The sequence below is a fragment of the Lipophrys pholis genome (genome assembly GCF_963383615.2).
Source record: "Lipophrys pholis genome assembly, chromosome: 8".
Classification (NCBI taxonomy): domain Eukaryota; kingdom Metazoa; phylum Chordata; class Actinopteri; order Blenniiformes; family Blenniidae; genus Lipophrys; species Lipophrys pholis.
In genome coordinates, this window is record NC_137630.1 from 2,810,506 (window position 1) to 2,837,361 (window position 26,856).

The 26,856-nt window shown below is 43.4% G+C and overlaps 1 protein-coding gene across 2 annotated transcripts in view; it reads left to right on the forward strand.

The window, feature by feature from the left end:
- Positions 1-26,856, forward strand: part of vps13d (vacuolar protein sorting 13 homolog D) — a gene marked incomplete at its 5' end in the record, with an annotated part of 91,638 nt that overhangs the window by 12,489 nt on the left and 52,293 nt on the right. For both annotated transcript variants that reach the window (XM_080469480.1, XM_080469481.1), the window contains 16 exons: positions 1,824-1,904; positions 2,667-2,783; positions 3,304-3,408; positions 4,666-4,836; positions 5,566-5,666; positions 5,782-5,950; positions 8,031-8,132; positions 8,224-8,413; positions 12,825-13,007; positions 16,962-17,092; positions 17,178-17,232; positions 17,993-18,172; positions 18,659-18,789; positions 18,869-19,001; positions 19,103-21,367; positions 24,162-24,310. In XM_080469480.1, coding sequence (XP_080325606.1) covers positions 1,824-1,904; positions 2,667-2,783; positions 3,304-3,408; positions 4,666-4,836; positions 5,566-5,666; positions 5,782-5,950; positions 8,031-8,132; positions 8,224-8,413; positions 12,825-13,007; positions 16,962-17,092; positions 17,178-17,232; positions 17,993-18,172; positions 18,659-18,789; positions 18,869-19,001; positions 19,103-21,367; positions 24,162-24,310 — 4,263 coding nt within the window. The remainder of the gene's footprint in view (positions 1-1,823; positions 1,905-2,666; positions 2,784-3,303; positions 3,409-4,665; positions 4,837-5,565; positions 5,667-5,781; positions 5,951-8,030; positions 8,133-8,223; positions 8,414-12,824; positions 13,008-16,961; positions 17,093-17,177; positions 17,233-17,992; positions 18,173-18,658; positions 18,790-18,868; positions 19,002-19,102; positions 21,368-24,161; positions 24,311-26,856) is intronic.

A 26,856-nucleotide genomic window follows, 5' to 3' on the forward strand; every position in this document is an offset into this window, starting at 1 on the left:
GGGGTACCACATTCAATTCTGCCTTCGGCCTCCTGTACATGGTCGGGTCAAGATGACTGTGATTCAGGACCCGGTCAGGGCACAGACACTGTCACAGGAAAGGTGCTATTTGCCTGTGGACCCCCTGCGGGACCAGGTTATTTTTTATTCAAGGTACTTCCTAGTTCCAAAGAAAAAGAGCGATCTGCGCCCTGTTCTGGGACCTCATTTATAAAACATTGCAAAAGATTCCTACTAGAAATGTACGTGTGCCGAAAAGCTGAAACAAATTCAGATCGGTAAAACCGTGCGTACTCACATCTTCATGCACTTTCCTTTCATAGATCACAGTCCACCTCGAAGGTTGCGCAGTTCATATCCCACCCTCAACACGCCCGCTTTCTGCCATAAATGGTCACTGCAAAGTGCCTCGTCAATATTTTTGCATCTCAATCAGCCTGTTAATCGCCGGGATTTGACGCTAAACTCTGGCAGAAAAGGCGAAGAAACAGAATTTTACAGTGAGCGAAATAGTCATGGGGGAGGTAGAGGTCAGGAAAATTATATTATTTGGTTGTCACAGTTGTGAAATCACTAATAAAAGAAAAAAACGATCGGCAGCGCGTCGTCACCGCTGTGTGAGAACCACTGAGAGGTCAAAGACTGCAGAGGTGGAGAAGAAGAGTCTGATCTGAAGGTGGAGGTCAGAGGAGAGTGACATCATGGGGGGCAGCACTCGAGCTGGAGACCAAAACAGCCCCCATAGTTGTGACGGCCAGCGTGTGTGTCAGTGTCTGAAACATTTAGGTGGAGACCACGGCAGACCCATAAAGTTCACTTTTATCTGTTTATTAAATGTCTGAAATAAATATTTGAAGAGGGACTTGTAAAAAGGTTCAGTGGACTTTGTGTTTTAGCCTCAGTCACTCGAGAGTTGGAGGAGGAGGGTGACGAAGAGGTCGCCTGTTTCCAGCATCAGTGCGTCCCGAGCGCATGACCTTGCGAGAGGTTAAGGGACTGAGTTTCTGGTGTCACGTGACTGTATCGACTCACGTCAGCCACTGGGAGGTCACAAGTCACTTTGTTGTCATAATATTCTCGACCTGCGTATGCTAAAAGCACCACCTCTGGCGGTCATCCGGCATTCATGGAACCGTAGTTACATACCTAATTTTCGTTCATATCCGTCCACATTCTTCCATAAATGGTCAATGCAAAGTCCCTCAGGAATATTTTAGCGTCTAAATCAGCCTGCTGAACGCTGGCAGACTGGTGGCAGATCAAGGCAGATCGGTGGCAGGCTGGTGGCAGGCTGGTGGCAGGCTGGTGGCAGATCAAGGCAGATCGGTGGCAGACTGGTGGCAGGCTGGTGGCAGATCAAGGCAGGCTGGTGGCAGGCTGACTCGTGGCAGGGCAGACATTCTGCCTGCGAGCGCCTCGCTGTCGGGGATCATAATGTTTTCTTGTGAAATAAAGAGTGATTAAAAGCCTTTAATCTTTAAGTCTTTCGTCCAGTTTTTCTCTGTGAAAGTACTTTGAGAGGACTGGTGCTTTTAATGCTTATAAATCAAACTGAATCCACTTAACATGAGAGGCGAATCACTTTCAACAAAGACGCTCCGAGTTCGTTCAGGAACCTGGTCACACCAGGCTCACTGCCTGTTTTGGAAATCTTTTATGTTTACAGATTGTGTTTATAAATACTTGTTTAAGGGTTTTCTCATTATGGTTCATGTTATCCACAAATGTCTTAATGTTTTATACAGATAATAAATATACAGAGTCGTTTTCCGACCTTGTGCTCAGCTGAGGTTTTCTAATGGATCGTTCCTCTGACTCCACAGAGTGAGTGTGAGCAGAGAGGAGAGTCATACTGGTACTCTGTTACTGCGTCTGTGGTCACCAGGATCGTGGAAAACATTGAGGTGAGACGTCCAACTCAAGTATTCGACTCTACAAAATACAGTGTTTATATACTATATCAAACGTTCACATTGGTGTGTGAGTGGGTGAGTGTGATTAACGATGCGCGCTTTGGGAATGCTCAAGCAGTTGAACTTTAGAAGTGAAATCCCGTCACCATAAATCAGCAGGTGCAATAAGCCTGATAGTTCTTTGACATGCCAGCAGTTTTGGCTGTTTCTGCTTTTTACTGGCTAGTTTTTATCTGTTTTAACTATTTCACTGAAGGCTGCACAGGATCTCATTAACATGTGATCATTTGGAAATATCATTTATCACAGTTTAGTCAGCCTTTGAGATCTTTGTGTTTTACACGTTATTGCCAAATTGATGAATATGTGGTGTATTGTGTACCCCTAATTTGAGCTGTTTTAACTCTTGTATTTGTTTAGTCTTTTTAGCTGTTTTTGCTTTTGATTTCTAGGTGGAGGTTTTAGCTGTTTTAGCAATTTTAGACATTTGTAGCAATGTTATTGTGAGACTTTTCTTTATTTAGATTTAATCGGGGTTATCTTACCAAGCGGAGACTTTGGAAACTCAACATTCCTCAGCTGAAGTGAAAAAAAGCATACCCAGTCGGAGGAGACTCAGATTTTATTGGTTCAATTGTTCAACCTTTCTTTACCTTCATCTGGAAATTAATTTCCTGTTGTTAAGCCTGTTTTTTTAGATTGAATCTGTTATTTGGACCAATTAAACTGTGGTTTTCTGCCATCTGGGTTCAGCTGAAGATCCAAGACGTGCATCTTCGGTTTGAGGATGACTTCTCTGACCCGGAGAAACCTTTTTCTTTTGGAGTTTGCATCAACAACGTCTTCGCGCAGAACCCTTCAAAAGACACCGTAAGTACTTTCTACAGTGAATTAAAATGTTTACGTGTAAGTGTTACTGAAAATGAAATACATGCATAGAGACACACCAAAATACATTTAAAATACATTTACACATAATTATACAAACCATCTGAACAGGACTTCTTTTGGGATAATATATTATTGAGTTATTTATTTGTTCTCTTTTGTTTTTTTGCTGCTTTCTGTAACTTCATATCAAATACATCCAGAGACGTTTTGAAAGGTCTTTCTCAGCATTTGCATGATGCAAACTGAAATCAGACTGGAAACCTGCACACACACCTGTATTGCTTTGAACAAAGAAAGTGGTTACCTCAGTCATTGATAAACTGCAGAATTATCTGACTCACACCACTGGTATACATGTAATACAGTTTAAAGGTCAGATATCATGATGACTCTGGATCTATAAAATCCAGTTATTGTTATTAAAATGTTTGCTGTGCAGGTGGCTGGATTTCAGTATTTTAACGGGTTAATGGGAATGTGGATTCTCTTGTATTTGCAGGCCCAGAAGCTGCTCAGACAGAAGCAGTTGGAGATCCAAGACTTCAGTGTGTACTGGGATACGGAGTGTGAAATACTCGGGAAGCTGCCCACAAATGAGATCCAGGTGAGCCACATTTGTGGCTTCAGCACCGTGGAGCTGTTGTTAAGATTCTGTTTCCACACTGAGGCGCTTCAGGGGCTAAGGAAATGGGTTTCTATGGTCAAAGACGAGGGAAATGGGGAGGCTCAACTTGAGACGTAAAGTTCTTATCAGTCCAATAAAAAGATGACGACTCAATCATGCTCATGCAAACAGAGCAGCTGGTGGCTGACCTCTGTTAGTCTCTGCCAGAGACTGTGGCAGAGCTGTGCAGTCTGAGCTGCATTGAGTATTACCTGCATGAAGGAAACTTGATCAGCTGCTGCTCCTCTTCCTCCTCCTCCCAGTTTGCAAATCAAATGACAGTTAGTGTAATGTTATTTTACAGTGTAATGTTATTTTACAGTTTAATGTTATTTTACAGTTTAATGTTATTTTTCCCATAAACGAATTGAACCTGTCAATAATAAACATCGGTGTGTCAATGATGAGCCCGATCGAGGTTGGAAGGAGGAAGGAGACGATGTGTCACTTCGTGGAGGTGCAAGAGGAGAAACAGCAGCCAGCAGATAAACATCAATCACTCAGGCCATTTCAGCATTTCCACACCCACTCCTGCTCTCTTATCACTGCATATTTTGTCTGCTAAGTCTCGGGTGTGACCTCAAATCAGACATTTGCTCAATGTCTTCAGTTCTCACATTTTGCTTCATCACAGGGGGTTTTATTGTCGGCTTTCACTCAGATTAGATTGTTTCCCCACATTATATTGTAGAACTTTCTGTCTATTGTTTGGAGATGACTCTGTAGTAATCATTCATTTAGCTAAAACTTTACATTTCTTTCATTTGAATGGATGCAGATGTAGAAGTGACAAGGTCAGCTCAGGACTGAGGATGGCTTAAACCTTTATCTGTGAGGTAACTCATGTCCAAAATGAAGGAAGGTACTAATTAAAGTGGTGCTGCCTCATGGGCTGAACCACACGTCTGCCACACTGTGGACTCAGACATGTAGAAATCCTGCTGCAGACACCTGAAAAACTCAGGAAAAGTACCCCTACTCTCTCTATTGCATCAAACACAGCTTCAGCTCTTCATGACATTCTATTGCTTTTATTCTTCTTTAAAGAGTGGAGGTCACAGACTGGCTGACATCCACTCTAGAAAAACTGGCTTCACCAATGACTTGTTACCGTTCACAGAGAATCAGTCTATGGCAATGGTGTGAAAGTTTTAAAAGCAGTGTTTTTAGCGTGTGTGATTGTTCCTCACTTTGTAGGAGGCCCTGACGCGGTGCATGCAGAGCCGTGCGCATCACTACATCTTTGAGCCGGTGTGTGCGTCTGTGCTGCTCAGAAGAAACGCCTCCAAAGAGCCGCTGAGGTCCCGACAGACCCCTCGGATCGAGGGCCAGGTTCAGCTGGAGCCCCTGTCCCTGCGCCTCTCACAGGTCTGGGTGGAGTCCTTCATCATCACTAGCAGAAAGTTTAAAGAAAATATTAAAACACATTTATTTGTGTTCATCTTTATCTGCTTTAATCACTGAGCAGGGAAGACAAACTGTAAAAGGGGATGATGGGTAATAGAACTAGATGTAGTGGAAAGCTGCACAATGTGTTACGAATATAATTTTCCTGTAATTTCTGGCACATTCCTGACATAATGCATCTGAATAAGGTTCTTAAATGGGTGTGTTGGTGTGTGACATTCCTGATATTTGTGGAGCTGCCAAAACAATCTTCTAAGAATAACAAGACTCGCCTCAATACGTGAAGTTCTCAGCTGAGCATGTGGATTAGTTGTGATACGTGTTGATGCGTTATACAGCGTGACAGCATTGGCTCCCCTGCCACATCCTCCTCTCTGTGCAACTCTATGGCATTTCTCTGGATCTGGAGCGATGTGAACTGGATGGTAGAATTGGCACCCAGCACAGTGGAACAATATTGGTGACCATGCGTAATGACTCGTGATGATCCGCCACCATTTCGTGCTTTTACTTGTAAGGCATGATAACAGGATGCCTCTGCCCTGAATCTTATAATGCAGGTCAAAGTCGTGATCCGCTGTCAGGAATATAAATTTGTGCCATTCCTGACTTGTCGTCGTTATGTGTAAACACACCTGAAGCTTTGTGTTTTTCTGGAGCGTCTCTTGTGTTTTTTGTTCTGTCATGTAGGTCCAGTACCAGCAGATCATGGAATTTCTTAAAGAACTGGACCGCAGAGAGCGAGAGCTGCATTATAGAAAGTGGAGACCCAAAGTTTCCATTTCTGGGAAGTAAGTTCACCATTTTCTATCCAACGAAATGTCAACTAACCATTTAAAGATGACAGAATGACACTGTGTGATAATATGTGACTGAGATGTGCTTTGTCACTCGTCCTGCCTCCAGCTGCCGGCTGTGGTGGATGTTTGCTATTCAGGCGAACCTGAGTGAGATTCGGGAGCAGCGGAGGAGGAACAGCTGGGGGTTTGCTCTGCAGCGAGCTCAAGACGCTCAGAAGTACACCAGCCTGTACTTCAGGAAGCTAAAACAAGCCCCACTGGATCATCAGGAAGAGGTGCATCTCTGTTAATAGTGTGTCTGTCAGTCAGTGCACCTTCACGTCCTGAATAAGGATCAGAATGGTGATTCTCAACAGCAGAAACCCTTCATTTCAATACAAGAGCTCACAAAATGTTCCAACTTCAAGATATAACATCTAATAAGATATAAGACATCTAACACATTGAGACTAAAGAAGCAGAGTAGGACTTTTTTGTGAGACATTTAAATGCCTAGTGGACGTTTGATTATAACAAACAGGAGCTTCAACACTGATTTACTCAAAGCCATAACCTGCAGTGCAAATAAAGAGAGCACGACATGAGTTCTGCTTTAGAAAATGAGCTGCAGAGATCCGGTCCTGGGCTTTTTTTCTAAGTTTATCGAAGTTTTCTTTCATTCAGAAATAACTAAAGTAGGTTTTGTGAGCCTCACCGAGGCCTCAGCTGCAGCTGCTGCTTTGGAAACTCAGCACTGACTGTCTTCTAGCCTCTGAATCAAAGCTCAGGATGTGAGAGACGATCACAACTGACTGGCTGGAGGCAGCGAGCAGCATGGACAGACTGCCCCTCCATCACAGGAAAAATGCAGAGCCCTCAGGCAATCTCACAGCCACCTATCAAATGGGGGTACTAAGAGGAAACCGTGCTGACAGGTAGAACATGCAGACTCCACACAGAGGCTCATGAACTGTGACTCAGGTTGGGGAGCAGGCAGCTCTCCACTGTATCACTGTTAGAAAGGCTTCAGTGACCCGGCTGGCAGTCACAGACACAAGTGGTACATTACATTGTCGACAAGAATAAAGCTAAATGTCAGGGTTTAGGTTCGGTGCCTGGACGTTCAGCATCTTCCAGCATAACTTAGGATGAGCACATAGCAGCTGTGATCTCTGATGAGTAGTACTTTGTGTTGGACTTTGTACAGCAGCTGTTGTTTGGTCGCACTTTGTTTCTTTTGAAGATGGGCAGACAGCAGTGAGATCTGATCTGATCTGATCTGGTCTGGTCGGGTCGGGTCTGGTCTGGTCTGGTCTGGTCTGGTTTGGTCTGATTCGGTCTTGATTATTATCACTTTGGGCTTAAATTTTTCTGTTGAGTTTATAATAAAGTTTTTCTTTGTAAAAGTGCGTTGAGAGGATGATGTTGTATTTGGTGCCATATGAATGAAGTTGCATCGAATTGATAAGATCAAATTTAACAGCCTCTTCAGGAACTCTGTGAGATTTAATAATGTGATAACCGCCACATAAAGTAGTGATTATGAACAATTCAGTTGGAGTAAAGCCAATAACGGGAATTCTCACCAATAGCGTGATTAAATATATTGGCCAACATTAAAATAACATTCTGCCAATGATTAGGAAAGTGATGACAATATCGAAGTAAGCATTTAAAACTTCTATACGTGGTGGGTATCATAAGTGAATGTATAACAGGGACAAATTGAATAGAAAACACAAACAAATAGAGTTGAGTATATAAGCTAAAAACAGAATAAAAAGGAAAATCTAAGAAATGCAGCCAGTAATATTACCATACGTATAGATCTGTTTTCTCTAACAGAATCTGAAATGCTTTCAGACAAGCATGTTGGACTGAATTGAATCAGGTTTTTGACATTTGACATTTCTGATGACTATTTGTAAAACTCCAAAGAGAGGAGTACAGAGGAACAGTCAACACGAAACTCCTGTCATTGTAGTGCTGCAGTGAAAGAACAACTCCTTTTTCTGGAGAAACGAGCAAAACGAAGGTTGGACTGTTTGAATGTGGATGAGAATACTTTTCATCATCATGTGGTGGACCACTGCAGTCTGACTTAGTCCATTGTGCTGATCTGTTTTCACCACACACTTTTGTGTCTCTTTTGTGCGTCTTTTTGTTTGTGTCTGTGTCTGTGTCTGTGTCTGTGTGTTTGTGTTTGTGTGTCTGTGTGTTTGTGTTTGTGTTTGTGTTTGTGTTTGTGTCTGTGACTTTGTGTTTTTGCTGCTGCCTGTCTTGACCAGGTCTCCCTTGGAAAAGAGGTTGTTAATATCAAAGGGACCAACCTGGTTAAATAAAGGTTAAAAACAACCCACTTCTCTTCTCACTCAGGTTGAGCTGGAACGAGTCGAGGATGAGCAGACGATCGAGGAGCTGCAGAGTCTTCGAGAAATCGTCCACGACTGGTTCAGAAAGCAAGATGAGATTTCAGAGGTAGAATTCTGGTGTTTTGACCATCTCAAACCTTCAAAATGATTTTGTAAGCCACATTTCAGTTTGCACTCAACGCACATTTGTCTTTCAGAGTGTCCGAGAACCGAGTACAGACCCCCGGCCCTGCTCTCCCACCACGTCCATACCAAAGAGTGGCAGTTCTGGGATGGTGCAGTATCTGCAGTCCTGGTTCCCGGGCTGGGGGGGCTGGTACAGAGAGACTCATGATCCGGACAGACCTGAGGAGCTGCTTCCAAGTCCGTCCTCGTGGGATATTCTAGGTCAGAGACTCACCACAACCCTCCACACCATCAGGAGAACTTTATTGTTGTTTCCATCACTTCCAGCACCCTCGTTGCAGAGGTGGAGAAGTTTGTTAACTTAGTTCATTTGCATCATTAGGGTCCAAGCACTGAAAGTACTGAAGGACCTTATTGAAACTGTAGGTATTATTATTATTATTAGTATTATTATCATCTGTCAGCTTGAATGGAGGTGTTTTTGAGGGCCTTAGCATAGATAACTCTTTGGGAAACTTTGCACACTTGCTCGGCTCAACGAAAATTTCCATAATTTGGGGGAGTTACACATTTGACCTGCAAAATTGGAAAAGAAAAGCCCCAGAATCCCGTTTCACCGAGAGCTACAAAAATCGGCACCCATATGTAACAGACCAAGACGCACACAAAGTCTCTTATACCCATACCGGAAATTCAACAGGAAGTCTGCAATTTTGAAATATATATTGGTTTTTCGCAGATTTTGGACCAAATTGAATTTTCTGGACAGAACTATTCTGAAGGGGGTAATTCCAAATGACCTGAAAGTTGGCGTGGTGATAGAATAGAGATTGGTGAGCAAGGCGTATCAAAATGGCACCATAAGATCTGAGGGCGTGGCCAAAAATGGACGTTTTGCCAAGAAACAATGTAGTGTAGTGTAAAAACAGGAAGTGACGTATTAAAGGCATTAACATCACTTAATGGGCGACAAACTCGACAAATTGCATCAGAGACCGGCCTTCATCACAACCATATGATTGCTTTTGCTTGTATGCTATTTGGGGGTGTGGCAATGGCTAATCACACCACCAAACAGGAAGTGCAACGTAAATAGCTTGTACATGGTCAGATCGGCCTCAAAGATGACATATTACATCAGAGACCCCTCATCACAACCATATGATAAGTTTCAGTCATAACGCCATTTGAGGTCATGACCTTCGCCATTCTCGTGATGGAACAGGAAGTGCAATGTACTGTAAAAGGCCTTAACTTGATCGGCTTCAAATTTGACACATTACATCCGAGTCCGGCCTTCATCACAACCATATATTACTTTTACTCGTACCATGTGGCAGTGGCCAATCACGCCATGAAACAGGAAGTGCGATGTAAATAGCCTGAACATGGTGTGACCTACATCAAAGTTCACACATTGCATCACCGGCCTTCATCACAGCTACTTCACACGACCATCACCAAAGCGCCACCAGCTGGAAACAGGAAATGGGGTGTACATGCTTGGATCTGGCTCAAATTTCACACGTTGTATGAGAGTCCACGTCTGATCACAGTCAAAAGACATTTACAGCCATCGGGCATAGCGCCACACCATTTAGCATCTGCGTTAGCGTTTGCAAACATGCTAATTAGCACATACATTAATTATCATGGACTAACATTAGCATACGCTCAAATTAACATACATATGTGACATATTTCCCTGTCGCTGCTATGTGCTAGCTTTAGCTATCTTCATCTGCATATCCAGCAAGTTCTTAATGGCACTTAGTGTATTATTGTGATTTTTACCTGTCTACCAGAGTTTTGTATCTATGTAACAGAGATTTTAGGTCTTCTCTTTTTTTAATTTTCACTCTTGTTTGACTGTCAGTGACTTATGGCACTTTTTCACCATTTCCTCCTCAGCTTTACTTGAATTGACTCTACTCGCTATTGAGCTTTTTCCACTACGTGTTAATCCCCGTTACCAGGTATTTTCGTCGTTACTTGTACGGCCCAAGTTTCAAGTGAGCTAAGGCGAGTAGAAAATGTGACGTTGGGAGATGGCAGGCCGCTGATTGGCCGGCGCATCACGACACAGATGAGTCAGAAGGCGGCTCATTCACCCCGTCATTTATTTTTGGAGACTTTTATAGTTTTTTGCTTTTTCAAAAAACATGCATGAACATTCAAAACAACTGAGGGCAAGAAATGTACAATTTTATATATATATATATATATATATATATATATATATATATATATATATATATATATATATATATATATATATATATATATATATAAAATATACAGTACAGACCAATAGTTTGGACACACCTTCTCATTCAAAGAGTTTTCTTTATTTTCATGACTATGAAAATTGTAGATTCACACTGAAGGCATCAAAACTATGAACTAACACATGTAGAATTATATACTTAAAAAAGTGTGAAACAACTGAAAACACGCCTTATATTCTAGGTTCTTCAAAGTAGCCACCTTTTGCTTTGATTACTGCTTCGCACACTCTTGGCATTCTCTTGATGAGCTTCAAGAGGTAGTCACCTGAAATGGTCTTCCAACAGTCTTGACGGAGTTCCCAGAGATGCTTAGCACTTGTTGGCCCTTTTGCCTTCACTCTGCGGTCCAGCTCACCCCAAACCATCTCGATTGGGTTCAGGTCCGGTGACTGTGGAGGCCAGGTCATCTGGCGCAGCACCCCATCACTCTCCTTCTTGGTCAAATAGCCCTTCCACAGCCTGGAGGTGTGTTTGGGGTCATTGTCCTGTTGAAAAATAAATGATGGTCCAACTAAACGCAAACCGGATGGAATAGCATGCCGCTGCAAGATGCTGTGATAGCCATGCTGGTTCAGTCCATGCTGGTTCAGCCATGCTGGTTCAGTATGCCTTCAATTTTGAATAAATCCCCAACAGTGTCACCAGCAAAGCACCCCCACACCATCACACCTCCTCCTCCATGCTTCACGGTGGGAAGCAGGCATGTAGAGTCCATCCGTTCACCTTTTCTGCGTCAATGTCACCAGTTAACAGGGGCACCAGTGAAACCAAAACACTGGACAGTGAAGCACGATCATAACAATTCACGTTGTGTAATATTATCAATAAACATATAAAAATATATTGACCTTATTCTGCTCCGCCCACTTTCAATTCTCAGTTCTGCCGTATTTTGTCTTAGCATTTCCAATACTGAAAATTACATTGTGGTGGACGGCAGCCCAGTTTTTCTATCTCAGCTGTCAAGCCACAGAGCATCGATCCTCATGAGCAATGTTTAAAACTTTAAATTCAGAGATAGATTGTCAATCCCGTTCACCGTCCAGACAGTGACCACTGGCCAGCTGCTACTACGAGCAATGACACAACACTACAGTAGTCTCACCCACCGGAACTTGTTAGCCAAAATGATGCAATATGGCAGCGCCCTACTTTCGGCGCAGAATAAGGTCATTACTATTTAATTTATTATTTGAGCTGATATACAATGCACGCTCGCTCCGCATTATATCAGGGGTGATTACTTGTACATGACGAGGAAAAGCTCAGATGACTCAGCCCACGCCGTGGTCGTACTATATTGTAATGGTAGGCGTGAACGCGCACACGTCGGTCTGGGTTGAACCAGAGAGTTGATAACCTGCTTGATGGTAACGGTGATCAGGATCGTGCACATTTTGATAAGTCAACCCAGGAAACAGAGAGATCCTGGATATGTCGATCACGGTTCGTAGTACAGGCCTCGGGTCTGAAACATTAAGTAACTAAGTGAAAAACAATCTATATTCTACACCAGATGTTTTATTTGAAAATTATTCGGAATGTCTTCTCTTCACGACTTGAAAAAGCGCAAGCTATATTAGAGATATATTGTTGAACTTTGAGCTGCTCCTGATGGAAACACGGGTGGTTTGTGGAGTTGTCCCACACTCCATGACTCTTTAATGCTGTTCTCCACTCTCCGGATATCACTACACACTCTATACACATTCACATCAACCTGATGGGTGGGGCTTTGTACAGTAGGACTCCACCTGATTGTTTAGATATGTTGTCATGCAGAGCAGGAATGTTCAGTGCAGTTTAACATCATTGATCACATTTCACTCAGGATTTTGTGACTTTCTTTGGAATATTTTCTGCAGTTTTAGTGTCTTTATTCTGTTTATGAGCCCCAGCAGAAGTTTATGTTGCGACATTCCTGCATCATTTTCTCCACCAGGTTTCTCGGTGCAATGAGGGAGAGGGGGAGGGAGGGAGGGAGGGAGGGAGGGAGGGAGGGAGGGAGGGAATGTGTTTTACTGTAGTGAATGAGGGAAGGAAGGAAGGAGAGAGGGAGGGAATGTGTCCTACCCCATGGAGGGTGGCGGGGGGAATGTGTTTTATGATAACAGGTAATTGTGAATCAGATATTTACTCAGTGTATTGTGTGTATTTCTGCTTGTCTGACGTATCTTGGTGTTGTATGTACTGTTGTTTCCTCTTTTACCCTCTGAAAAGCTCTTCCAGGGACAAGAGTTGCAAATTAGTGTCGAGCTTCATACTCTATGTGCAACACATCAGATATTTTCTATGTATATTGCACTGTCCCTGATAAATAAATAAACTGAAATTGAAGTATCTTGAAATATCTTGAGTGAAGCTGCTGATCTTGTTGATTCCAGCCGAGACAGAGGACTTGTTTGACCCGCTGGAGGACTCCCACACTCTCAACACCTTCACAAAGAGAGATCACCTGTTTGCCCGGCTGGAGTTCTTATTGGAGGAGGGCAAAGTGACGCTGTTCAACCAGGACCGGCGGGACAACGCGCTGCACAAGAGTGGAGTCATTCAGCTGGAGTTCTCAGGTCAGACGCATTCAAACAGGATTAAACAGGAGTAATGAAGCTTCACTCTGAGGGCGGACAGTTTACACCTCACGGCCACAAGGTCCCTGTTCAAGTCCAGGTGAAGGCTTTTCTGTGTGGCGGTTGCATGTTCTCCTAGAGGGGGGGGACTCTAGAAGGGCTGGGTATCACCAGATACCTAGCAATACGATACGATCACGATATTTTGCCCACAATAACGATAATATCGCGATACAGCGATTCTGCGATAATCGATATATTGCAAGAAATTTCATCAGAATCAGAAGCATTTATTGTCACTCTACAAGTACAGGTACAATGAAATTGCAAATAAAGCTTGAGGGGAAGAGAGACAGCAAGAGGTGAGAAGAGGAGGAAAAAAAAGCAGATTTCAGACTGTGCTCTAACGGAGTACAGTTTGTAATTAGGAAAAAAACCCACCTCAGCACATTTAAAGCATCAACACGGATTACAACATATCTTCGGTACAAGCACATGTGCGTATTGGGGGGGGGGGGGGGGGGGATTTGCAGCTCGCTGCCGGAGGGAGGGGGGTCAAAGCGCGCTGCCACTTCAAAGGTGCGCCAGAATCTTCCACGATACATCATGATATCTGTGTCACTGAAGAAATTCAGAATTTATTGACTGCACTGAAAACAAAGTGTGTCCTGCACAGTGGCTCTTCTTAACACACATCGACCATAACTAGTCCAATATCCTTGTGTTACGTATAAGGTTATCTTTAAGGGAAGACTGATACAAAATAATGCTTCACCAAAATAATGTGTGTGCAAATGAACATAAAATCATTAAAAGCAAGTATAAAGTTTAACTTTAACCTGCACTGCATACTGCACATACACTTCAGTGCTAACACTAATTTGTTCTTTGTAAACTTGAAAACATTTAACTTGTGCTTCGTACTGAACTTGTGTAAAGTTAACCTAAACCTTTACTGCACACACATTTCAAACTGCATGTTCTTCTTCAGGAAGAGCAACTGGTCAGTGTGCTCAGAGGTGAGACAGCTCCTCTGAGACCTGATTATGTCGCCTGCGGTAGGAAAGACACGTTCCGCCGGTACACTGGTCCCTGGTCCCTGGGACACATAGATGTCTTTGGGCCAGCTTGGCAAGGAGTGGGTAGATCAAGCATCAAGGTATTGCTTGAACTCTGTTTCAGCTATGGAAGTAGCCGACAGAGATCAGCAAGTGCAGACTTCCTCTTCTTCTTTGGTGTGTGTGCATTGGTCTCTGGAGTCTGCTGCTCAGTGCTTCCCTCCTCCTCATCAGTAGGAGTAGGGCTCTCTTGAGATTCATCTAAGTCTGTATCTTCCTGTAAGAAGATTAACAGTGACACACTATTTACATTACTGTTACTATGAATTTTACATTTTTATGTGTCTCTTTTTAGTACCAATAATAACTTTGATTGATTTATAGATTTTTATATATTTATTTTTGTGCATGTTTGGATTAGATAATGACATCTAGCAGAAATTAAATGCACAAAAGAAACTATGATAAGATGACTTACTACTGTTAAAATGAATCCTAATACCTTCAGAGCAGCAGCCATTTACGTCAATTTGGCAGACGTGTCCTGAACATCTTGTGGCAATAGGAACTGCAGAGACTTACACCTGGGGTCTCAGGCTGATGAGATGTGCAGGAGGTTTTTCTGCTCCACAGAGACAGGTCTTGGTGGAAGGTGGTCTTAATCTCTCTGACAAAAGAGGGATCTTCAATGGTGCTGGTTGTGTCACTCAGTAGCTGGGCATGGAGCGGAGCGATGATGGAGATTGTTGGGCTCTTCTCCTCACACATGATATTTGTGGCCACCAGCATTGGCCTGAGTGCTTACACAACCTCTTCGGTATTTGTGGTGTCAGTCTCATTTAAGGTGCAGATGTCAGTGGTACTCTCTCTTACCTTAATGAAAGAACACAGGACAGAATAGAACTTTCATTATAAATCTGAATTTAATGTACATTTACAATTTTCATATTTATATTATTACAAATTCTAACCAATTTATATGTTGTTATTTGTAACCTATCAAAATTCAGCTTGCCTATGCTTTAATGCAATAACAGCGCATCATAGAACTACAAAGAAATAATGAGATGATATTGAAATTAGGAGCCTATTTTAAGCTATATCATTTATTCACAATCACAACCTTATTAAAATGTAATCTAATCTATATGATGTACAAACTAAACGGATGCACACGTAGATTTTAATACACAAACGTTACGTTATCAACAATATAAGGTTAGATTAGAATAAATAACCTACCTCGGGAGATAACAGGGCAGCACTGATGGCAGACTGCTGCTCCAGAAACCAGGCCAGCATCTCATAAGCGCTATTCCACCGCACAGCAACATCTGTAATGAGCTTGTGACGTGGCAGTCCAAGCATCCTTTGGTTTCTCTTAAGTGCATCGGCGGCTGAGGTGCTCCTGTTGAAGAACGTAGAAATCCTCCAGACTCGAGCAACGAGCCGAGCAACAGCTGTCAGTTTCAGGGCATGCTGTGAGGCGAGGTTCACTACATGTGCAAAACACCGAATATGTTGGTGTCCAGTCGGCTCAACAGCAGCAGTCATATTAGATGCGTTGTCTGTGACGACTGCTGGGTCCTTCCCTGTAAGCTTCCACTCCACCGTAGCCTTTCGCATGAGTCCTGCCATGTTAGCACCGGTCTGAGACTCGGACATCACTCGAGTCTGGAGGACGAAGGACTGCAGTTCCAATGTGCAGGGATTGTCACAAAGTACTCTGTGGCCCTGGAAGTCTAGGCATCGCACTGAGGTGCATTTTCCACTTTTGCTTTGGTCTCTGCGTCCAATGCAGGGACAGCTTTCTCAGTGAAGTATTTTCGACAGGGTATGTCATACCTTGGTTCCAGTGGATGGAGCATTCGGTGGAAACTGTCATTTTCGCCGACACTATATGGTCTTAGATCTTGTAGGCTGGCTTACAGAAACTTTAGCATTAGCATTGCTAACCGTCTTCTCCTCCACGGCGAGCACAGGATGATGGCGGACAAGGTGGCTATGCATGTTCGTTGTATTGCCGCTGTACTTCACCTTTGCGAGCCAGTTCTTGCAGATTGCAAACTCTTTATTAAGTGTTGTTCTATTGTCAGTAAAGTAAAAGCCGAAGTGGGCCCAAACTTTAGAGTTGAGATTCAACGGTGCGTCTTTCATGTGTTTTTCTCAGCTGTTTGCTAATCCTCCGCCTTGAGCCATTTTCCTCCCGTACTTCTTTTTTTAATTTCCTTTCAAAGAGCGACCGTAGCACCCACGCTCTTGCCAAGCGCCATCATGTGGAGGCTTGAAGTACTGATTGTGTGAATCCAAACTGTAGCAGGTTTTTGTGAGAGAATCTATTTAGAACGGCTCTATGTTTATTGTTTAAATATTGATATTTGGCGCCAGTGTATCAATAAAGTACGGCAAGACGAAATCTGGTGATATATCGTAGTATCGATATTTTGGCACACCACTGGACTCTAGGTTCTCGGTGGTGGTGGTGGTCGGGGTGGGTTGAGGTTGGTTCCCCTTCCAGTTGGTACAGTTGCTTTTTTTACTCCTTCCAGTGAAAGTTGAATGTGTGTGTAATGCATGTTCACATGTTTTGCAGCTTTAATTCTACTCATTATGGATGCCCACTGGTCCCACAGGCTCAAAGTCTTTTCTCTGGTGCACCACTTCCTATCTCTGAGTCTTCTGCATTTCTGAACAACAAGCAAACTCCACACAGAAAGCTCAGCCCTGACGAGAACTCCTGACACTACTATTTGAATTGTTCGTGTCGTGTTTGACCAGCATGTGGCTGGCATCTGCATCAGAGCACTTTTTAATGCAGAGAAGTCCAACATCTCCCTGTTTTCTGGTTGTTTTGACCGGGTTTGTTGCATTTGTCCACTCAACCATGCCTGTGCAGGTGTGAAGGTGATGTTGGAGTCTCTCCCTCGATCCGAGTCGTCTTTACTTTCCGTGAAGTTGGGAGGTTTGTTCCTCAGAGATTTGACCACTCATGGATCCGTCTTCCCGGTCCTGGTGTCACCCAAAACGGTAAGCAGTGATCCAGAAAGTATTTCTCTACAGTTTTTATAGTCTACACATTCCTCAGGATTTTAACAGTGGCTTCTTGTTTTAGGATAAAGTTGTTGTGGCCGTTAACCAGTCGATGAGCCAGTCCAGCATGGCTTCTGGTAAGATTTCTGTCAAAATATTCAAGCAATCTTTTTATTGTTAAACTTCATTCTCAGTCTAAAATATTTTTCCACCTACACCATTCTGAGAAGTGTGGCAAGTGGAAACAGGACCAAGACATGCGACTCACACAAAACAGTTGCATATAAATGTGTTTTTTGGATACATTTGTGCTTTGGTTTGTACATATATTAATTGGATATGCTTTCTAAGTTGTGAAAAATGTTCATTACACATGTTTGTGGCTCTCAATATAAAAAAAAAAAATCTAACTTCTTCCTAATTGAATTTGGTATTTTTATCTCCAATGTGTTCAGCCAGCATATCAAAATGAGTAAATAATTGTAGAATCACATAGGTGAGGTTGTGCTGGAAAAAAAGACACCAAGCTTTCAAGTTAACAAATTTGTTAAAAACCCCCTGACCTCAAAGTGTTAATATAATACAGCATTTAGAAAAGTGCTGAGCAGAGAATCTTTCATCATCTCACTTATCATATCCTAATGGTGAAGATGTGAATCACGTGGATATGGAGAAAATGGCTTTCTCCTCAAACCACCTGCTGCTTTGGCAATGAGAGTCAGTTCGCGTTAAATCACCCGTCAAAACACAGAAAGATACCAATCACAGAGAGGTGTGTGTGTGTATATGGTTTAAGAGTCCTGTTATTATTCAGCCCTCCTCCGACCACCAGTTTATCCACATGACACTTTCACAGTGCCATAACATAAAATCTTGTGATTGTTGGTTTGTTTTCAGGAAGCGCTGTAGACTGTTCGCCCTCCCCAGTCTTTGAGATGATTTATGAACGAAACCCGGTGAGGTGTAAGTTCGAGAGGAGACTGGAAGTGAACACGAGTCCACTGAACATCATCTACAACCCACAAGCAATAAAGAAAGTCACTGAGTTCTTCTACAAAGGACGAGTTCATTCCTCAGGTGAATATTAAAGCCTGATCTCCTTTATTTGCCGTTTTCTGGTTTATCGCAAAAGTCTTCATGATGGGATTTTTTCTCTCTCTAATATTTCAGTTGTGATGTCCTAATAGCCAGCCTGAAATTCAGATCTGGAATCAAGTTCAGTTTGCAAAGTTATTTACTGCTGCATCTTAGAAAATGTAAATAATAGTTTTGAATGTTCCCAATTAAATATCAAAATCCCAGTAATTCCTAAATTAGACTTGTGATAACTTTAGCTTCCCATTAAAATTAGAGGAAAAACATCATATTATATGATATTTTAATATTGAAGAACTTGAGATGTGTTTGTGGTTTTTAAGCTGAGATTCGTAGGAATTAAACAAAAAGCCTCCAATATCTCAGATTATCTGTAAATCCTAATTATGTCGAAGTTTGAATTTAATAAATAGATCTTTAAACAAACTTAATTGTTTCTGAGATTTGACCTCGTTGGTTTGCCTGCAGGCTTTGGCTACCAGTCCGAGTTGGAGCTGAGGGTGGCAGAAGCGGCCAGGAGGCAGTACAACAAGCTGAAGATGCAGACCAAAGCCGAGATCCGACAGACCATCGATCAACTGCTTGTCGGCGAGTTTATTGTAAGAAATGTTTTCTAAATGATAAAATATCATGGCTGATAGCTGGACGATTTCTGATTGATTGCTAAAATGTTTGTAGGAAAACAGTAAGCGCTGGACCATGAAACTGGACATCTGTGCGCCTCAGGTGATTTTCCCCGACGACTTCCAGTCTGAAGATCCCATGCTGGTTGTAGTAGATTTAGGAAGAATTCTCCTGACAAACTCTCAAGGTAATGAATGAATGATTGAATGAATCAACCATGAACTTTCCTCCTCACGTTCTAACCTAGTTTCTTGGCTTAATGTTTGTTTTTCAAATTTTTTTTTGAAGATCACACCAATTCCAGCTCCAAAGCTGCTCAGCCTGAAGGAGATGACATGAGTGATGACGAGTACCAAACTCCCCTCGCTACACCTCCAGAATCTCCACCTCCTGAACTCGACTTGCCCTCCAAAGCAGATCTCAAAAGCCCTGAAATGCCCTGCCCTCGATCCCCTGAAGGGGCACAATCCTACATGAGGAAGCTGTATGAGAAGTATTCCTTAACCTTTAAAGACCTGCAGATAATGGTTGGTCGCTTTAGGGACAACTGGAAACATCTTCAGGAGAGTGAGGTCGGTCCTACGCATGTGGTGGAGAAGTTCAATGTGCTGCTTCAGCTGGAGCAGAGGCTGCGCTACACGTCGGATCCTCAGCTGCCCGGAGCTGTGCTGTCAGGATCCTTACCGGACCTCAAGGTCCACATCAACCTGGAGAAGATGACGGCTCTCCGGAGCTGCCTGGCCAGGCTCAGCAATTCAGCAGTGAGTGAAGCCGGAAGAAACCAGGACAGAGGGTCCAATATCAGGTCTCCTGATCCACTCCGTCATGACAAGATCTTCCAGAGGGAAGACAGCTCCTGGAAGCTGCAAGGCTCCACCAAGAACCTGACCCAGAGTGTGATGACGTTGGAGCAGCACACACGGGAAGTCCTGGTGGAGTCCCGTCTCCTCCTGGCTGAATTCAATATCAACTACATGCAGCTGGGAGTGGAGAGTGACGGCCGCTACATATCCGTGCTCAAGGTTTTCAGCACTAATGCTCATTTTGTCAAGCGGCCTTATGATGCTGAAGTCTCCCTCACAGTCCATGGCCTCCTGCTGGTGGACACCCTGCAGACATATGGCTCTGATTTTGACCTGCTTGTGGCTTCTCACAAGCATCTCAGTTTTGACGTACCCACTGGCAGCCTCCGAGAGAGTCAGCCATCATCCCCTTTACTGTCTGACAGCAAATCTCCAGAGCACCAGCCTAGTCAGACCAATGTGTCCTCTGGTGTGTCCATGGACAGGATCTCCCCTCTCAGCTCCTTCCTCAAAGACCAAGATGCTCTAATTAGACTCGAGTACCAGTTTGTAAGCTCAGACTGCCCCTCAATGAACCTGGACAGCTCCTTTCAGGTCACCAGTATGCAGGTCAATAACTTGGACATCATTCTCAACCCTGAAACCATGGTGGAGCTCCTCAAGTTTCTACAGAAGTCCTTCCCCAAAGAGGAAGTTAGCTGGACATCACCAGTGCAGCAGAATCCAGCACAAGCCCACAGTGCGGACGAGGCGGAGACATATCAGGTCACCTATGACCAGAACAAGGACCTGTCGGTGGAGATCCACCGCCTCAACGTGCTGCTTCTTCGGACCGTGTCCACCGGCACCGTTCTGGGTGCTGAGAAGAAAGGCTTAAAGATTGCCACTGCCAGCATTACTGGTACCAAGGTAAATGTGTCCATGGGCAGTCGGCTGGACATCAACGGCTCTCTGGGATCCATGCAGTTAGTGGACTTGACTCAGGAGGGAGGAAGAAGCCAGTCTGTCGTCAGCATTGGTACTGTAGAGGACAGCTCCTCCGGTTTCAGCAGGATAACGTTTCTTTCCAATATGGATTCTTTGTCGGAAGCTTTGAATTTCCATCTGAAGGAAAAGTCCCCGGGGGAATGCTCTCTGCAGCTTCAGATGGCCTCGCTGCACTACAACCACTCAGCCAAGTTCCTGAAGGAGCTTAGTCTGTCAGCCAATGAGGTCGAAGACAACTTCCGCTCCATGTTGAAAAGTGCTGCCACCAAAGTTTCCACAGTTCTCGCCACGAAGACGGCGGAGTACAGCGGCATGGTTTCACTGTTTGAGACCCCATCAAGAAGAACCCGAACTTTAAGCCAGAACTGGGCTTATCCATTTGAGGAAGAGGAGGATGTTTCCATGGAGGAGCCCGGGTCCGCCTTGGACACCTTCTTAGTGAAGCTGACCCTCAACATTAGCATCGAATCACCAGTTGTGTCCATTCCTCGTAAGCCTGGGAGCCTCGAGCTGCTCATCGGACACCTGGGAAGCATAACGATACAGAACTTTGTGACTGGGAAGGACTCGGAGGGAGAGAAACTGCAAGTTTTGGTGCAAGACATCCGACTGTACTCTCTCAACCCAAGTCATCTGGTTTTGAATAGGACACAGAAAGGAGAGAGCTCTGGTAACACGGTCCCTTCCACCAGTGAAAACATCCTATGCGATGAGCCTCAGTTCACCCGTCATGATTTCTTTGAGTCCTTAAGCCGTGGACAAGGTGAGAAGTTTTCACAGGTTGTAAGTGGTTACATGTTTTGAATTTTTTTTAATCCATATGATTAGATAGCTGTGGACTTTAGGCTTCAGAGTGCATTTGGTTCTCATTCAGTCCAAAATGCTTATTTAGACAGTATATAACGGCTTCAGGTGCTCAGTAATCTGGGGCCTCACTTATAAAGCTTGCTTACGCACAAAACAGGTCCTGAAAGATGCGTACGCCACTTCCCACGCAAAGGTTGTGATCTATAAAAATAAACTTTGCGGGAGAATGTGCGTACCGGAACGCAAACTTTGAACCACGCACATTTTGGAGATGAGGAACCTGGTGGCTCCGATTGTGAGGTGGAGAATTGAAGCCAGATTCATCTCATACGTTTAATATCTTCATATATCAGACTTACAGAGAAACGTGATCATAAACAGCCGATCTGCAGTGCTATAGATGTTTCTTTAGTGGAACGTTACTGCTGAATCAGCAGCACAATGATCACAAGTCATAGTTTCATCTTCAAATGATCCAGAGCGATGGATAGAAGTGATTGATTACTAATGATATAGAGTGGATAGAACTGATTGATTATCAACTGTGACAAAGTGTGTAATGATCAGTCTAATTTCAGAGTAAACACATAAATAGTGCGGTGACAGTCGAGAGTAAAGCTGCAGTGTGGATGCTCCAGTGTTTCCTGTCCATGAGAGGACACACTGATTGTCTGTCTCCAGTCTCTGAGGACGTCGGTTCTTTTCCAGCTGCTTTTATTAGGATTTACAGCTATAAACATACAAATATACTAAACTGTATGAACACAGTAACAACTAAAGTGAGTCTCTGGGAAAGTCTCAGGCAATAAAAATGGCAATTGAGATGATTTACCAGTGGGTTACATGTAAGATAAAGAAATTATAGATTTTATATTGCTTATTTTATTATCATACATACGTGATACGAAATAGAGTTTAGTATATTTTTATGTTCTGGCTGTAAATCCTGCTAAAAGCCGCTGGTGTGGACGGGTACGGTCATGTGCTCAGGAAGCACTGCTGCTGGAGACAGACGACCTCCTCCACCCTCCTCCTCCACCTCCCGAGTGACTGAGGATAAAACCCAAAGTCCCCTGAGCCCTTTTACAGTCCCTGTTCAAATATTTAATTAATTTATTAAATAAACAGATAAAACAGAACTTTATCAGTCCGCTGTGTCTCCACCAAAATGTCTCCTTCCCTCTCCGACACGCTGACACAAGCTGGCCGTCACAACCGTGAGGACTGATTTGGGGTCCAGTAGTGAGCTCAGGTGCTGCCCCTCATTATGTTTCTCTCTTCTGACCTCCACCTTCACATCAGATTCTTCTCCTCCACCTCTGCAGTCACTGATCTCTCTGTGGCTCTCACACTATTTGCAGTGGTGACGATGCGCTGCCGATCGCTTATATTTTCTTCTATTGGTGATTCCACTACTGTGACACCAAATAACATCATCTCCTGACCTCCACCTCCTCCATCACTATTTCTCTCCGTAAAATTCCTTCTCTTTGTCTTTTCTGTCAGGATTTAGTGTCAAATGCTGTTGATCAACAGGCTGGTTGAGATGCACAATTATAGACGAGGCACTTTGCAATGAGCATTTATGGTAGAACGTGGGCGTGTTGAGGGCGGGGTATGAGCGGCACAACCTTCCAGGTGGACTGGGATCTATCAAAGTAAAGTGCAGATGTGCGTACGCACGGTTTTATACATCCAAATTTCTTTGGGCGCACGCCATTTTCTACTTTTGGGTGCACGTACATTTTTAGTAGGAATCCTACGCCAGGTTTTCTAAATGAGGCCCCTGGGCTGTAACTCTTCAGACCTTCAGATTTACTCAAAGATTGATTCCACTTACATCTTCAAATGATCATCAGTTGCTTCTCCTTCATTCACTTAATAAATGTGGCCTTGGTTAAGGGGTGTTGATGTCATCAGGCAGTGTCCTCTGATCATCATGTACAAAGACTCGTGTGGATTTCCTCAGATCCAGAAAACTTTGTACGCACAAAAACATTGCGATGTATGAATCTTTGTGTATGCGTGAATCCAACCACATTTCCTGTGTACGTCCTGCCTTGCCTTTGTACATCTTGATCAACATGGAGTTGAGCATACATGTTAGAGTACCCGATTCCTCCCTGTCCACGTCCCTATTTGAATATGCAAATCATATTGAGATGAGCAGATTTCCCTCTCTGCATGATCAGAAATGAAAACAAAAGTAAGTAAGACGTAAGAAGTCCTTCTCACCATGGGCGCCGGTTTATTATTTTGCCTGTTGGTGTCCTCCAGGAGGTTGTTGCTGGTCTATCCCGGCCAGTCCAGCAAAAAGTAACCCAATTCTCTATCTTTAACCACTGACTATTAATGAAGGTATGAAGACGAATAGTATTTAGGGGCCAAATACTCAATGCACATGACAGGGATTAATATTAAGTGCCCCACCCATGTCGCCATGTGGTCAAGAACCATTAACACCCCCCCTTGTTTCCACATGGGTTGTGGTTGTTACAGTAAGGCTGTCCATATAACCTCTAACTGGGTTATTTTTGGATGCCTCAGTCCATTTTTTGGCCTTTTGCTTCTTTACCAGCAGCTGTTTTTAGGAGGTTCACTCCCATAATGAAGAGGATGGGGAAGCTTGTGCAGCCAGTTATGATCCCTTTCTGCAGGTTTTGCCACTGGCTTGTAAAATGGGTTGTTTTAAATCCTAGCTTTGTATGCACCGTACTACACAATCTCACATAATGCTCTTTTTCCATCAGCCTTCCACATATTGAAAGACACAACCATCCAGTTCACCCTGGAGAAGGTTACTGTTGAAGACAACATAATCAACTTCCTGACTGTCGAGGAGAGCTGCCAGAGCTTGGGTCTGCTGAGGATCGAGGGCAGATTCGTCAACCCTCTTCAGGTTAGCAACAACTTTCTCCTTCATAATAAAACAACTATTATTTCAGTCATTGTGGAAAGAATTCAATATGACAATCGTATAACAGCTCATTAATCCACTGCAGAACTTCAGGTGCTTATTAATCATGTCTCACTTTGTTCTGTTTGGCCCACAATCACTGAGTGTTTGGATCATCATCAAAAGGCTTTGTTACAATCCAGTTTCATTTGTATATGATCATCTCTCTGCACTTATCAAATTTAAATACAAGGAAAAACCCAACTATTTTCTTCCACTTGTCACAGGCTAAAGTTTTATCTCCTTCTCTGGTAGCTGCTGGTACAGGCGCCCATCCTGTGGGTGCTGAAAAGATTGGGCACCCACTAAACGATTAAAAGCCAATTAAAAGATAAAAGTAAACATATTTGAATGAATTCTTAAAAAAAAATGTTGCCTAGACTAAGATTTAAACCCCGGCCTCCTTACATGTCAGGTGAGGATTATTAAAAAATTTTTAGCCATCTCTTTGTCTTTTATATGAACAATGTACAGCTAAACAACACACATTACAAAAGTCCAAAAAGAAAAAAACTAAACAAAACAAAAAAACAACAATAACAACAGCGGCCCTACTAACAATCAAATCTGTTCATCCGTCCAAATCTCATTAAAGACCGAGCAGGAACGGCCAGGACCCGATTGTATTTGGTTCGTTTCCTGTTATTATTATTAGGGGCCGAGCACAAAAGGCCAGGACCCTAATGGCTAATGGGGGGGGCGAGGGTTACGAATCATTAGCTAATTAGCCAGGTCCCGCCCACTTTTCACCCCACCCTAGGGTCAGGGTTACAGGACCAACCCCAGCTGAAAGTGGCTTAATAGATCCTTATCTATGGAAATCAGAAAAATTAGGGTTGGGGTTAGGTGGTGGCCTCTATGCCACTAACTACATTAGAGTTTAGTTGGCTTTCAAAATAAAAGCCCCCCACAGTTTTCAAAATAAAATTCCTTTTTTGTTAAAACATTCAAAATTTCAATTTGATCAATATTTAAAAGGGCCAGAGGCCGTGATTGGGCCAGAGGCCGTGATTGGGCCAGAGGCCGTCATTGGGCCAGAGGCCATGATTGGGCCAGAGGCCGTGATTGGGCCAGAGGCCGTGATTGGGCCAGAGGCCGTGATTGGGCCAGAGGCCGTGATTGGGCAGACCCCGACGGGCCAGGGTCCAAGGTCCCAACCAAAGCTGCTTGCAGCTTTAATTGTGTATGGCATTACTCTCCAGGAAGTTGTAGACAATAGTCCAGATCTTCCAAAATGTGTCAAGTTTGTTTTTTGAAAAATAGCTCATCCTTTCAAGAGCCAGAAAGAGAGTCATTCCTTTAAGCCACTTAGAGACACCACAGATTGCCAGTTTTATCATTTTGCCTCCAGGAAACACACATTGAATAAATACTTGACATCGTTTGAGAGTGAGAAATTTTCAGGATAGTTATTAGGAATACACAGTTTAGGGTTAAGAGGCACCTTTTTACTAATAATTTGACTGCACAGATCCAACACCTTTTCCCAGAAGCATATAATTAATGGACACTCCCACATACAATGAAACAGTTAGTGTGAAACAGTGTTAGGGATAATCGGGTTAAAAAGTCTGGTATACTGTAACAATTTGGAGTGTGTATTAACTGTATGAGTTTGAACTAAGGAGCAACCTGCTGACCACTTCTCAACTGTTAAATCGATCTGTAAATCACTTCTCCAAGCTCGTAAAATATTTTCTGAGGATTCTTTGCACTTGTTTATGAGCAAGTTATATAGTAAAGACACCTGTCGCTTGGATTGAAGATTTAAAACGGTATTCTCTAGGGTAGTTAAACATGGAAGCTCTAGGCTGTTATTTTGCCGAGACATAATGAAACTCCTGAGCTGAAGATATTTGAAAAAAGTGCTTTTTGGGAATGTTGTAAGTTGCTTAAAGTTCCTGAAATGACATTAATATGTTATCTTCGTAAAGTTCAGACACTTTGACTGCACCCTCATCAGCACAAAATTAAATCCTGATCACTTGTTCATGTGCTATGCCGGGCCGCGGCGGGGTTTGCCCCTCACTACACAACGCCTTTCCCACTGGGTTGTGGAAGTTATGAGGCATGCCTATAGCTCACAGGGGCGTACACTGCCTGCTGGTGTATGTTGTCATTCGACATGGAGCTTGTCAACATCCTCGGCGGATGTGTGGGGTCCCACTGGACGTAATCTGTGAGGCAGCCTCATGGAGGTCGCAAACAATGTTTGCGAGATTCTACAAAGTAAATATGGCGGCGCCCCACCCACTGGAGGGGGTTCTGAGACAGCAGCGTTCTGGGTCGTGAGGTTTCCTGAGTTTTTGATTCCTCGGGACTTTGTTGTTATTTGTCATCCAGTGCTTAAAGCTCCGCCTCTGGCGGTCTGAAGGGATGAAATAGGAAGAAAGTTACGTATGTAACTACAGTTATATGAATCCTGGATGACCGCCAGAGCGTTAAGTCCCTCAGAATTCTTGTGTGCTTGCGAGAAGCTACAGGACTGA